The sequence below is a fragment of the Pongo abelii genome, chromosome 6, assembly GCF_028885655.2.
Source record: "Pongo abelii isolate AG06213 chromosome 6, NHGRI_mPonAbe1-v2.0_pri, whole genome shotgun sequence".
In the NCBI taxonomy this organism is placed as follows: domain Eukaryota; kingdom Metazoa; phylum Chordata; class Mammalia; order Primates; family Hominidae; genus Pongo; species Pongo abelii.
Genome location: NC_071991.2, coordinates 53190100 through 53204142, shown reverse-complemented (window position 1 = coordinate 53204142; position 14043 = coordinate 53190100). Strand labels below are relative to the sequence as shown.

The window sequence follows — 14043 nt, the reverse complement described above, 5'->3', positions numbered from 1 at the left end:
AGAATTGTTTATTCAGCTAGACATTGGTTGAGGTTTGGGTTTTGGTTCTGCTTGCCTCTCTCTTTTGAGTCTTGCTAAATGTTCTTGATAGTAATCCAGATATTTCTCACAAATCCAGGTGAACAGCAGCAACATCTAAGGCTGAGGAGATGAGTTGAGTTTTCCATTCACATATGGCCAGTACCCTCATCAGGAGATAGCCTACAGACTCATGGTGAGTAGGGTGTCTTTAGGATGCTATGCATTTAATGCATAGGGTGCTATGCATACTAAAGAGAAAAACCCTGTGAGAGCAAAAATTGTGCTGTACACTAAGGGAGGACAATAACAACATCATATTTGCCTCTAGGTGACTCACCTTGCTTTGGGTAATTGATTTCCCATAAAGATTTCCTTTTTTCATGCTTCCTTTTCCTAAGCTATTTCTGCCTCCCCATCTATCCCCAGCGACCTTTGACACCCAAAACTTTCCCATACGAATTGCATGGAACAAGTTGCTTTTATTTTTCCCATTATTTTGTGTTTGCACGTGCTAAAATGATACTGCAAGCAGAATGGTTACCTGGACAGAAGCAAAAGAAGGAATTTGTGAAGGGTAGAAAAATGGGAGGAAAAAAAAAAGGAAAACATAAAGGAGAGTTTGAAAAAGGGAAGACATTTAAATTAGATGGGGGAAATCTGGTTGTACAGTGGGCACAAGAGCTGATAAAAACCCAACCAAGCTCTACAAATGAAAATAGCAAATATATTTTTGAAAATTTTATAGCATATAAAATTGTATAAAAATATCATCAAAGCAAGAAAAAAGGAAATGTATACTCTATAGTTCTACCTCTAGAATCAGTTATTGGACAATACCTATGGCTGTAGGTTTTTCCTATCCATCTATATATATTAATATAATATGTGACTGTATTTCTGTACCATCACACATATACCCACTCAAAGACAAGGACAGTAGTACACAAATTCTACTCCAAGATAGGTCATGAGAGGGAAGCAAAGACTATACAATGATGTGTCTCCAGGACAATCTATTTAAAACCCATTCTATAGCCATTGGGTTTTAATGGGCTTTATTTTAAATGAATTACCCTGTACCATAAACTGACTGAGAAATGATCCTGCAGGTTCAGAAGCCAGCACTCATAAAGAATACATGGGTGAGGTTCAGGAATCATGGCTGAAGCTGACCAAAGCTGAGAGGATGGGTCTCCAGTTGGCACTGCCTCTGGCCTGCAACAGCCAGCATTCACCACACAAAGGGGGACAAGGTCTCCTCAGGGGAGACTGAATGAGTGTGCCCTGAGCAAACTGAAAGAGCCCACACCCCACTCCCTGCTTCTCCTGGCTAAGCAGATGGCAGCCCAGGCTGGGTGCAAGTACAGTTAGTGAAGCCAGCCATTGCCAGGGTTAATCCACTTCTGCTTGGGAACAGAAGCCAGAATAAACATGAATTCATGTCAAATATGTCTGGCAATATTTTCAAAAAAATGTCTAGGGTGGGTATTTAAGAAAACAATCAGGAATTAATAATGTTTAAACTTGACCATCATACATCTTTCAGTCCAGGTCATCCACTGCACAATCGTTCCTTGTTTAATATAAAAACAAGAAGCTATTTCAGTGGCACAATTCTTGCTTAATTCAGACATTCCTGGAGAAGCAGCCAGTCTTTTTACAAATATCCAAGGAGGATCTTTAGAGGCCTGCTTCCCATTTTTCTAATCTCCCTGGGAATATGTTCATGATCAGATAAACTGTCTAATGTAAATGACTCTGGTAACATTCTAATTCTAGTGTCACCTCTGTGCCCACCAGTGTTTTGGTGAGAGAGAGGAAACCTTAAAAAGTAAAATCTGGCCTTGGCAGGTAATATGTCTCTTGATTTCCAGAGGGAGGTTTTATAGGAATATTGTCATTGCTCATTACGATTTTTTTCATTAAGTTCATTTTCTTAGTGATAATGAGGCCTTTAGTCATGGATCACAGTTGATAAATTATAAGTATTACTTTCCATTTGTTCATGAATAAGATCCAATATAACATCATTATTGCAACATTATGTTCTTTAACATCTAACTTTTCCACGGTTCAGTGCTGTACCAATCATATTATTGGTGGAGCAGAACTATGCAGTGATTCCTCATGCTGCACATAGAGAATCTCCTATTTGCTGTAGGAGAGTCTGTTTAAGGTTTTAAAAGTTTCCACTTGGATTCTCAGTAAATCCACTGATGTTTTATATAGATTGGTGTCATCTTCCCTTTTGGAAAGACATTCTCAGATAAATCCTGTTTTATTGCTTTGTTTTTTTGTTTTGTTTTGTTTTGTTTCTTAAATCAAGAGGCCATAGAGAAGTTTTTTTTTTCATAAATTTGGCTATGACAATTTCTCCCAAATTACCTGCTATTTCCCATCTCTGATAATAAGCTATTTGTGTGAGTAGGGTATGCCTGCATATACTTAGAAGATAAGCCTTTAGCAGTGTGCTTGGCATATAAGAGAAGTTGAATAAATTTTCAGGGAAATTTGAATTTTGTTTGCATTCACAAGTGGATAGTGGAATTTAGTTAGACGATTTTGAATGTGTTTCCTGAATGCTGACCGTGCTCCAAGCGCTGTGGTGGGCCAGCACTCTGTCTCCTGTGGGGTGTGTGGGCATCTCAGGATCAGAACAAAGTTTCCAATTAGGAAAACAAAATGTTGCCTGAATTCCCTAAATTCTCTTTATTTGGGATGGATAGAACACCACATATACAGACTTCCAATCTTAGAATCTTCTCTATTTCACCATGAGAAAAAGATTTCATGCTTTTTTTCTATTGTTTTTCTTAAGGCTCCATGGGGAATGTTACAAAGTAATTTCCATCATCAAAGTCTCTGCTCACAGGTTAAGAAAGAAGAAAATATATTATATTATCTATCTATCTATCTATCTATCTATCTATCTATCTAAGGAAAAGTGACCCATGAGAGAAGTGATATTAAAATAAACAGTATCCATACTTCCAAAATATGGATAACAAAAATTGGTCTCCAACTTTTGGATTACCGTGTCACATCCCATGATAATGTTGCTTTTGACTTTACACTTTTGTATCTAAAGGCATGGTTCCAAGTGGAAAATATAATACAATGGCTTAAATTCTACAAATGAATGAACATGTGCACTAGGTTATTCTTTGGCTTTCAGATGTTTAGATATCATTTTACTGTTTAAGTGTATCAGATCCACACTGGGATCCTGTCAAATGTTTTCAGTAGTTTATAAAAGCTCCAAAAATGAAATGGACAGTGGAAGAAAGTCCATTTGAATTTAATGGGTTAGAAATGAGTCTCTTGCCTGCTGCCATGAACTATTAGGGCTCATAACCTAAGAAAGATTGGCACAAATAAAATATGGAACAAAGGCCTCGATAAGAATGGGTCATTATGCCACTGAAACATACCACATTAACACAACTTAAATATAGAGCTATTTGGTGACATGGGGACCCAAATTCAAGGGCTAACTTAATTTGTCACATTTTACCCAGGGACGTGTAGAGCGCATGGTTTTGTCTGTGGTAGGACTGTCCCTATTGCTGTCCCCACATACTGGTCAATTCTTAATTCAGGTGTGTAAGCCCTTGCTCTGTGTGTGTAAACCAGAGTAAGATGCCATAATCTGTGCAATAGAATAATGTTTGTCCCAAATTGCTGCTCAACTTGAAGAAAGCTGTTTCAAGAGAATTAAAAGACCCCAGAAAACAAGCTAGAGCTTTGGAAATATTGCTCTTGCAGTCAGCACTGATTTGGAATAATTACTTTAATGTTTTATCAGCTCCAGTATCAATTCATAGCATCATATAATATAGCATTTTGTATTTTTAATAGATAACTTTGCATTTTTACTCAATATCCCTTTGAAACACTTTTTAAAGATTTAAAGCTAAGAGTGAGTTACATGGAGTTTTGTTTTGCTTCACTGAGAGTTTTAGGTGAAGTTCTTTATGAAATGAAATTCTCTTTCTATTCTTTTTCAGCTGATTAACGACTTAAAGCAAATGAAAAACATTTCCATTTTTATTGGTGCTAGAAAAAATGGCTATATTCCTGTTTCTTTTTCAAATGTTGTTTTTTGTTGCTTGTTAGAGTATAAAATGGAAGCTGTAGACTTTCTATTTTGACTGGCCAAAAAGCTCCACATACAAAAATACAGAATATAAATGAGGTAAAAGGTCCAGGTTCCAAGGTCAAAAATTGACATACTCTTGGTTATATTTAATTTCAATACAAAATCATACCACCTCTAAGAATTTGCAAACCAATGCCCCATGGATTGAATGCAGCTCACAGGCATGTTTCATTTGATTAGCACAGTGTAAGTTTTTGAGTTAGTTGTCAATATGTATAAATTTGGAGGGAGCTTATATCAAATCCTAGGTATCTAGGACCCCCATCCCCACACAGTTCAAATTCAGTTGCTGCCTACCAACTACCCTGTTTTGACAGCACCCACCCTCTCCAATTTCTCACAGTCCCCATTGCTCCTTCCTGTCTTACTGATACAAAGGCCCACTATGAATTGCCATTTACCACAATGACTGTGATATTACATGGCTTGCTTTATTCATTTACTTGACCTACTAGGCCCCTGAAGTCATTTGAATTTCTGGCCACATTATGTGGTGAGGTCATTGTTATGAACACAGGGAGCACAACAGAAAAATCTAAGTGTTTCTCCAAGGCAAAACGTAAAGCTGACAGAAGAAATCTGTTCAAATATCAGCATGCTGTTGTGCATTCGATACTACAAAGTTCTTCAGATCGTTCTGTTGGGGAACATTTTGGCAAGGCAAAGGTCCAGGAAGAACACATACAGTCTCTTTCTTTCTGCCTGAAAAAATGCCAATATTTCACCTTAGTATTAAAAGGACGTTTAAATATCTGTTCTCGTGCTTTTTCATGTAGAAATAAAATCTGTAGTGGGGAATACACTTAAACCTATTGCCTAGCTCTCTTTCTATTACTAATCCCCACTTCATCATCAGCATATTCATGTGCTTTACTCTTGGGAAAGACTCAGAGATTCCTGTGTGACCAACAACCACATTTTAAGAATCACTTTTATCTAAATCACATCATTTAGACTCATAAAATCCCACTTTACTTGCACTCCCTTAGATCCCACCTGTAATTTGGTCTCAAGGGGGCAGCGATGTTATTCTCTTTCCATGCTACATCTACTATTCTTATTTTTGATTCATGCTATCAATCCACTTCTATCTTGTATTTTTAAAAACTCACTAAAATGCAAAGAATTATCTGCTATATCTCCCTGATACTAATTCCCTTAGCACTTTACTGAATAAAAAGAAGAGTGATGAAGTCAAACCACAGATATCCAAAAGAAGACGGCCAGCCAGTAACCACTTAGTTATGGATGCTACCAGTGGAAACAATGGGTTCCCACTCAACAGTACAGTCATCAGCTGAACATTCAGGTTTATACTAATGAATGCACAGAGAAAATAAATTAGCCATCAAATAAAGATTCCTATAGAATAATCTTTTTTAGAAAACAAACAGAATTCTGTATTATACAAGTGGGAAAAAAAGCATAAGAACAATTTTAAGTCTGAAAGGAAATTGGAGAAAACAAATATTCCTGACTCAGGAAAGGAACCAGAGACTGGAATCATCATCTTTGCTGTGATGAATGTCAGCATGGCTGTATCGTCAGTAGCCAGTGCAAAAATGACAACATTTAAAGTAACGGCATTGACAGTCATAAAATGGCAATTACTGTGTGTGTGGCTTTTTTCAGGCCTCTCCCAGCATATCCAGGATGTCCATTCTCATCAGGCTAGACAGGTGCCTTGAAAGCCAGGTCATTAGCAAAGGATTTTGAGGATGTCCCTTCATGTTTTGTTTCTGTTTGAGTAAAAATCTCACGTTGTTTGGTCTGCTCAGGGGAATATCCCCCAGAGTTCTAAGAACTCAAACCAAACCCCAAAGATTCATCCCCTGAAAGGAGATGGTGTGAGGGAAGGCCAAGGGTCAGGGAGTGGGGGGCTTGTGTTTGAAAGTTGTACACCTTCTCCAGATATGGGTCTTTGTGGAAGAAGGAGAAGAAGGAGAATGAAGAAGCTCAGCTAGAATGATGCAAGACATTGGCAGCCTCTTTTATTGTCTATGAGGTCTTTTTTACTCTTGTGAATCTGAAAAAAAGAAAAAGAAAAAGAAAAGTGTCAATGCTGCCTTTCCCCACCCCCCCACCTCCACCCTCCAAGTCTGAGGATAAGGAAATCTAGGGGACAAAAAAAAAAATGGGATAACCAATTAAACATTTCCATACTGGTCATTGCTGTCTCCCTTGTAACAAGATTTGTTCTATTCATAAGGGGAAAATGTCAGTGCAAAACTGTAATTTCAGTACATTTGAAATCTTAATAGTTGCTATAAACTAGATTAGCAAACATTTGGTCATGCAGTAGGGATATTAAGCCACCTTCTTTTGCAATGGAGATGATGGTTTTGTTGCCAGATCTGGTCAATCTGTCTCAAGGGTCAGTGGGATTGGAAGAAATCAGATTCATCTAATCCCAACTGTTTTCATATCAAAAGCAATACTCCTCTCTCTCAGAATTCTTGCCCCACCCTCAGAAGTTTCCGAGAGACATTTAAAGCAAGATGTATCCTAGCCGAAATCATTTTGCAGATGGGTGAATCACCTGAGTTCTCCACTGGACCCAGAGCAAGGGGGTAGAGGAAGACGACAAAGATGGAAAAAGGACTAGGTTAATGAAAATAGACAATATTGCATTTCTTTTCAACTGGCATGCTCTACCCCATGTAACCTCAAAGGTCTTAGGCAGAATTTAAAACAACAACTACAACAAACCCACCATATTATTTCTTCCAATTGGTGTTGCATGCTCTGCAAGTCATCATGCCTTATAGTTAGAAAGTGTTCCCTCTTATGCAGGGCTCCAGTGGGCTTGGACTTTAAGAAGGGTAACACCATTATCTACAGAGATGTTAGAAGCCTTTACAGGACAAGGAAAGTTTCCCATTCAAGTTTAAAGACTAAGATACTCTCCTAAGATTTAGGTGAATTTAGCAGAAAACTCATTGGGAGATAGGAGAACTCCTTCTGATCTATTGTAATTACAGTCAATTCTCAATTTTCCAGGGGCCATTGATCCAAGCTTCCTGCTGTTCCTCTAACTTTATTATGTTCTTGATTGTTCATTATGTTTACCTTCTATTAACACCTTCACCCATTTGAGAGAAATAACAGACAAAAGCGAGGCTTCAGACCAATCACTTTACTCCAATACTAACACTGATAAACTTGCCAGTGAGAGAAGGAGGTGAAACAAAAGCTGAAATCAAGGATGAGAAATTTTCCATTGATGTTGATAGTCTATGCACAGTTTGGTCCACATGGAATTGCAATACATGACTTTGTCCTTAGTACTCTGACCCTGCCATTATCAACTTGGGATCATATGTCATGAGGCTTCTTTTAGAGAGTCATCATAATACTAACCACCTTCAGAGATGTCCCCAGACCCTCAAATGTAAAGCCCAATTTTGTTAGGATGACAGAAGGTTGGGTTTGATTTTTTAATAACAGACCCATTGGTTGGAAGGAAGCTAGACACAGATAGCTGGGGACGGCTGATAAGGACCACTATTTAACTCAGTGAGCCTCACCTGGCCAACAAGGAGAGTGATGCACCTCCTGCAGACTGGGTTAGCAGAGACTCACGGTCCAGGCTGCTGGGTCCCAGAGATGGAAAGAGGCCTATCTAGGGTCTTAATGAAATCCAAAGGCTGCTAAACGGAGATATTCCTCCATTTCTAATCACTGCTTACAGGTGAGATGGTGGAGTGTTCCCTCTGGCTGTGGATCTCCATCCTCCCCTCCAGCTTTGGGTCAAGGGGTGAAGGGAAAGGGTGAATAAAAGAAGTTTGTGTGTTTAAGCTGTGCCTGTGTTCATTGTCATTAAATACTACTAGCAGTAAAAGAACAAGAAGCATATGTTCTATAGCTGGGTCTGTGACGTGATGACCTGAGTCATCATCCCTGGCGTTCCCAAACACATGCCCTGTAAAAGTAACTTCTGTTTGTGAATTTCTTAAGGCACTTAAGAAATACCCTAAGGTCCCTATATCATAGCTACCTGCAAAATAATGTTCCAACCCAGACTACTGACTCTGAGAACAGGGAAAATACCTCATTTATCGTTTATAACACTTCTTGCATGTAGTGCAATGCCTGACACATAGCATATGCTCAACAATATTTTTAATGAAAAGGAAGAGAATTGAATAAGTATGAGGAGAACGGGACTGATAAGGTGTGGTGATGAATAGGAGGTTTCCCCCCACCCTTTTTCTAATTTTGACTTTCACAGCATGAAACAAAAATTTAAAAGAAAATAATAAACACACTAATTATGTATTTTATTCAATAGTAAGGTATGATATATCAAAATATTTACATTCCCTATGAAGAAGCCCAATTATGGATGGCTTTCTATGGAGCTCATCTCACAGAGAAGGAGCACCTGCTATCCAGGCAGCTTTGGCATGGTTTGTAAATCAGGCCTGGTCCTCTTTTCACTCCACATCCCATCTTTCATTGTGTTTTGGTTTTATGTATTTGTTTTCAATATAAACTGAAATTCAGTAAGCATCAGCAAGACTACAAAGTATATGAAAATGAGGACCCTGAAGACAAAGTGTTAATAGGCCACTCTGTGTGACTGAGATGCATGACTTTTTGAAGGCCACAAAAAGTAGTTAAATCCTTCCACTTTTTTAAGAGTGACTGATGAATTGAAATGGAAACTTTCTTGCCACATCTTGGAATAATTCAGGAAAATATTTAAGTGCCTGCCCCTTGACCCAAGACTTTTTATATCTCACAAGGTAAAGCTGTGAGAACTTTAAATCCTGAAGTGCAAATACACGGTATATGAATTCACAGAAATGTATTTACTCTATGGGAGCATACAATCATGTTTCAGCAACTTCATTTAGAAAAATGGGAGATGGACTTAAGACAATGTGGCCTTATTTATGGTACCATGCTACTCCCACGGGTAAGTACAGATGCTGTATATAAGTCTTAAAACCATGTGATTTAAAGATAATTGGTTTTAGAAGAAGATTGAAGTTCAAGTTAACATGACTTGATTCTAAAAATGTGTTTATCCATTATAATGTTTATACCTGGATCACAAATACAGTGTCAATGAGGCAGACCTCATAAGAATTTGCCACTGGGCTTAAAAAATATTTTAAATGCATTTCTCTTCCATTTTTCTTGGATTTGATGTTTTTACAGCCTGATTCAACTATCACCTAAACTCAAAGAAGTAACTTGACTTGGCTGAAGAGAGAGCTGAGGTTCAAAACCAGATTTTCAGGTCCTAGGAACTCTGTACCATAGCTGCCTCCCTATGGAGTCAACTTTCTGCAAAAACAGCAAAGTGATACAGCACACACCTGACAAGTTATAAAACTCTAAATAGAAAAAAAAATGAAGAATAAGTGTAGAGAAACCAAAACCAATTTGAAATGTCATGTAAGACTTCTATTGGGCATATGAATGGGTCCTGGTTTTTTTTTTTAATAAGAAGAAAACATTAAGAAAAAACAATTTTAAAGTATCTGTTAGGCTTTATCCAGGTATGGACTTAATTGTGCTAGGTCCCAAGTACATGACAGCTATTTTAAAGGGTTATTTTCAACATGTGCATACTTTCTCCTCGCCCTAAATAATAGAGCAAATGATTATAATAGGATTATTCTAAATGAATTTTCACTACAAATAATATCCATGCTACAGCACTGCTAAGACAAAATCCTCTCATCATGTATTATTCCAGCACAGAAAAATAAAACAGAAGGACAGACAGACACATAGATAGATAAACCAGATAGATAGATAGATAGATAGGTGATAGATAGATAGATAGATAGATAGATAGATAGATAGATAGATAGATAGATAGACAGAAGACATTTGTGGGACTGTAACTTCTTAAAACCTTGCCTATGCCATTAACTCCTAAAATTTACCCATTTGATCCAAACACACAGAATAAAAACAGTACAAAGAATGGTTAGTTTAGTGCAAAAGTAATTGCGGTGTTTACCATTACTTTCAATGGCAAAAACCCCACTTACTTTTGCAGCAATCTAATAGTTCTTAGGTCCAACCCTTTCCCTCTTTGTCTTTCCTTTTGCTCCACTGCATCTGTGCTACCACTGAAAATAACAATGATGTTAAACTCTTCCTCTCTACCCTTGTTGCTTTCTCTCTTTCATTTAGCATGTTCTTTCTTTCCAAACATAAAATATGTGAACAACTGTCTCTGTTCTTCTGTCTCACACTGCCCAAGGTGTCTTATTGCTATCATGCTCTGTTTTAAGAATGTAGCACATTAACACAGAGACAATGATTAAAACACTGAACTCTCTAAATGCCCCCAAGGCCTGGCCCACTTTTAGCAGACAAGTAAGTCAGGCATCAGTAACTCCTACAACTCCTCTGATGATAAGTCAACATCCCTGATTCACAGAGGTGCAGGTGAGGGTAGAGTTAAGCACCCTTGTCTGCACAAAGAGTTTTGTTTCTGATCAGTCTTTGAATCTGTGAAGTCAGGAAGAAGCCAAGGACCATAAAGAAAGTCCTTCAGATCAGTAAGTGAGGCTTGGATTTTAGACCTGAAACATTCTGACTACTCTTCATGTTTTTCTCAATTTTATTAGTTCAGGAAAAGCAGAAAAGATTCTAAATGATGAGAAAACCAAACAAACAATCTTTTTCTCATGTTTTCACTATGGCTCCAGGGCATAGAATAAAAATAGCATATATTGTAGCGGGCTAATACTTAAGAAATGTAGACGTGGTCACTTGGAGAGCAGGATGCCTGTCAGTGGAGAATGCTAAGAAAAAATGCAAATGGGGGAAGCTTGAATACTTGCTGAATATTGCATTTAATAGCTTTTTTAGCATGTGAGTGTCTAGACAAGAAATGGCATTACCAACGTAGATAGTGTTAAGTTCTGCCTTTGGCACATATTTGCTTCAAAGGTTCCCGTTATTTTAAATATTTAAATATAATGTTAATAGCGTTTCTTTTGGCAAATGTATTGTTACTTGTGTTTCTCCAATCCCTTGCATAGAATCTGACAAAATATCACTTTTTCTAGGAGAAAATATTTATTTCATGATTACTAAGAAGCTTTATTTTAAACATCCTGAACATCAGTATTAAGGAAAAAAGAAAAATCACACCTTGCCCCATAGTTACAAAATTTTAATTCCGTCTGTCAAGCCAGATTCCTTTAAAAATACAATGGTACATTAATATTTCCAAAAGTATCTAGAAGACAGAGTGAAACAATGAAAGGTTATGTGGAAATAATTGCAAAGGAAAAGTTGTTCAGAAAGTCTAATTTCATCATTAACAGAGTTCATAATATACTTTTATTTGACATTTCTACTATGTAGTTACTTGGTAAGAGACTGGGATCTAAACACCCATATAAAAAACATGAATTGATGTTAGAAGTTTCCCTTAGTATAACACAATTTATTTAAACCCATCAATCTCATATAATATATAATATAATATATAATATAATCCACATATTATGGATTGGTTAATAGATTTTCCCCAAATCCATAAAATAAAACCAATTATGTTGGGTTAAAGCATCACTGAATTAATACTAACTCTCGTTGTTGGGTCAACCTACAGCATAGCTTCCCAAATTAAGTACAAAATGACAATGAAGTATCTAAATCAAACTGTTTAATCAAAAAAACCTTTTAGAGTTTAATTAGTGAAGTTTTAACCAGATGCATGAGAATAACAGACACCTAAAAATACTATTACAATTTTCTCCTCCATTTATTGACTTTTTGTTTTCCTTGGACAGGGGCATATATATATATATATATGTATATATGATTTAAGATGTATGTAACATAGTTTATCATAGAGGGTATATATTATGTATATATGATATAATATATCTTACATGTTATATGTCATATATGCATCATATATCAGATATATCATATCATATGTCTCATATATCATATGTATGATATATGTATGTGTGTACATATATGTGTGTGTACATATGTGTGTGTGTGTAATTTCAGTTGCTATTTTCATACTACAAACGTGAATTTCAAGACATGAAAATCTGCAAGAGGACAATGGTAGTCACCTGCCATCTTGTTCCTTTATAATTCCTTTATATTCATTATATACCATCCTTAAAAAGCACAAGGACATTCACTGAACCTAAAAGTATATAAAAAATGCATTGATTTGAAATGGATGTTTATTACCAAAAGCACTAACTGTTCTGATTCACTATGACTCAGATGAAATGCTAGAACCATGAGTAAGTAATAGGCTTTGTACGTCCATGCTCCCGAGAGTAGAAGTCCATAGCAAAAAAGGAACAAGGTGCTTTTTCAGGTTAACACTGTTTGGCCACTTCCCACTCACATATTATGGATTGGTTAATAGATTTTCCCCAAATCCATTAAAAAACCCAATTACGTTGGGTTTAAGCATCACTGAATTCACAGTAGCTCTTATTGTTGGGTCACCCTACAGCACAGCTTCCAAAATTAATTACAAAATGACAGTGAGGTATCTAAATCAAAATGTTTAACCAAAAAAACCTTTTAGAGTTTAATTACTGAAGTTTTACCCAGATTCATGAGAAAAACTGACACCTAAAAATAATATTACAACTCTCTCCTCCATTTATTGACTTTTTGTTGTTTTCCTTGGGCAGGGACATTGGAGTGGAGAGTTTAGATACTTGTCAAACTACTTGAGAAAATAAGGTTGTAAATGCTTTAGAAAACACATGCTAAACCATGGCATTTCCTTACTATTAATGTTCCACATGACATAAATATGTTAAGGAAATAGGTCACAGGAGTTTTCATGGACAAATGGCTAAGGGAAATGGGATATTAGTCAGAATTTGTGTTCTTACGATGACTTAATTGGAACCCAAAGCACTCCAGATATTTAGTCCCTCTTTGCTCATGAAAAATAACCTACACAGATGCAGGATTCTCACGTTGAAAGCAATTCCTTCACTAAAGAAATGTCTACTTTTTGTCAATACATAGAAGGCTGCAGTGGGATACCTTCCCAGACCTAAGAAATATTATCCTTTGAGACAGAAACAAGTTTAAAACCTAAAGGATGGGATTAATTATATGTAGAAACTGCCTCAAATTAGCAGATTTTGACTTCAGTGGCATGACCACTAGTGAAGTACATTACCAATGATTCATTACTAAAAACAGTTAAGCACTGAAGTTATAAAGGGTTAATTTTTAAGGTAAGTAGAAGAGATTCAAAGTTATTGCTATGGCAACACTGTCTTGGGTGTGAGAGAAAAGGATGGGGTAACAGCTTGTCTTCCCAGTTCACATTCCTTGGCCTATTTTACACATCACATGATCTGGGCACACCTTCAGAGGGGTGTAGAGCTAGTGAAAATCTGGTAGTGTAAAGTGGACAAAAAATAATGAGGAAAAAAAGTCGAGAACATTTACCTTAAAAACAATGAAGTATCGTCAAGATTAAGGCCCAGAAAAGCAATCAAGGATGACTGAAAGTGAACAAGAATAATAATCTACTCCAAGATATTAACACATCTCATGGCTGAATTAATGCGTGGCTAAAAAACAGGCAAGAAAAGGGGAGCCATAGAGGGGTGCCTCTTGCACTGTCAGGATATAGGACATGCAAGATGACCCATATCCACTCTCCTTGGCAGGTCCGTCCCAGTGATAGAAACAGATTTCAAGATATTCTACCTTAAGATCACAATTCATCAACTAAGTCCCCTTACATGTTCAGTTCACCAAGCAACCTTCTGATACAATTTGACTTTCCAAGTAGGTTTTCCTTCAAGAAGAAGAAACCACCAACTGGCCAGTTGACATGAGGATCCCAGCGTATGTGGAGTATATATTTCACATTGTAC

The 14043-nt window shown here is 36.9% G+C and overlaps 1 protein-coding gene across 10 annotated transcripts in view; it reads right to left on the bottom strand.

Moving 5' to 3' along the window:
- The window catches only part of PDE1C (phosphodiesterase 1C), a 558870-nt gene that overhangs the window by 33868 nt on the left and 510959 nt on the right, over positions 1–14043 (bottom strand). For 4 of the 10 annotated variants that reach the window (XM_054558853.1, XM_054558852.1, XM_054558857.1 and 1 more), the window contains 1 exon segment: positions 2334–6206. The exons of the other annotated variants lie outside the window; for them this stretch is intronic. In XM_054558853.1, coding sequence (XP_054414828.1) covers positions 6193–6206 — 14 coding nt within the window. In that variant the 3' untranslated portion in view covers positions 2334–6192. 10 annotated transcript variants of the gene reach the window in all.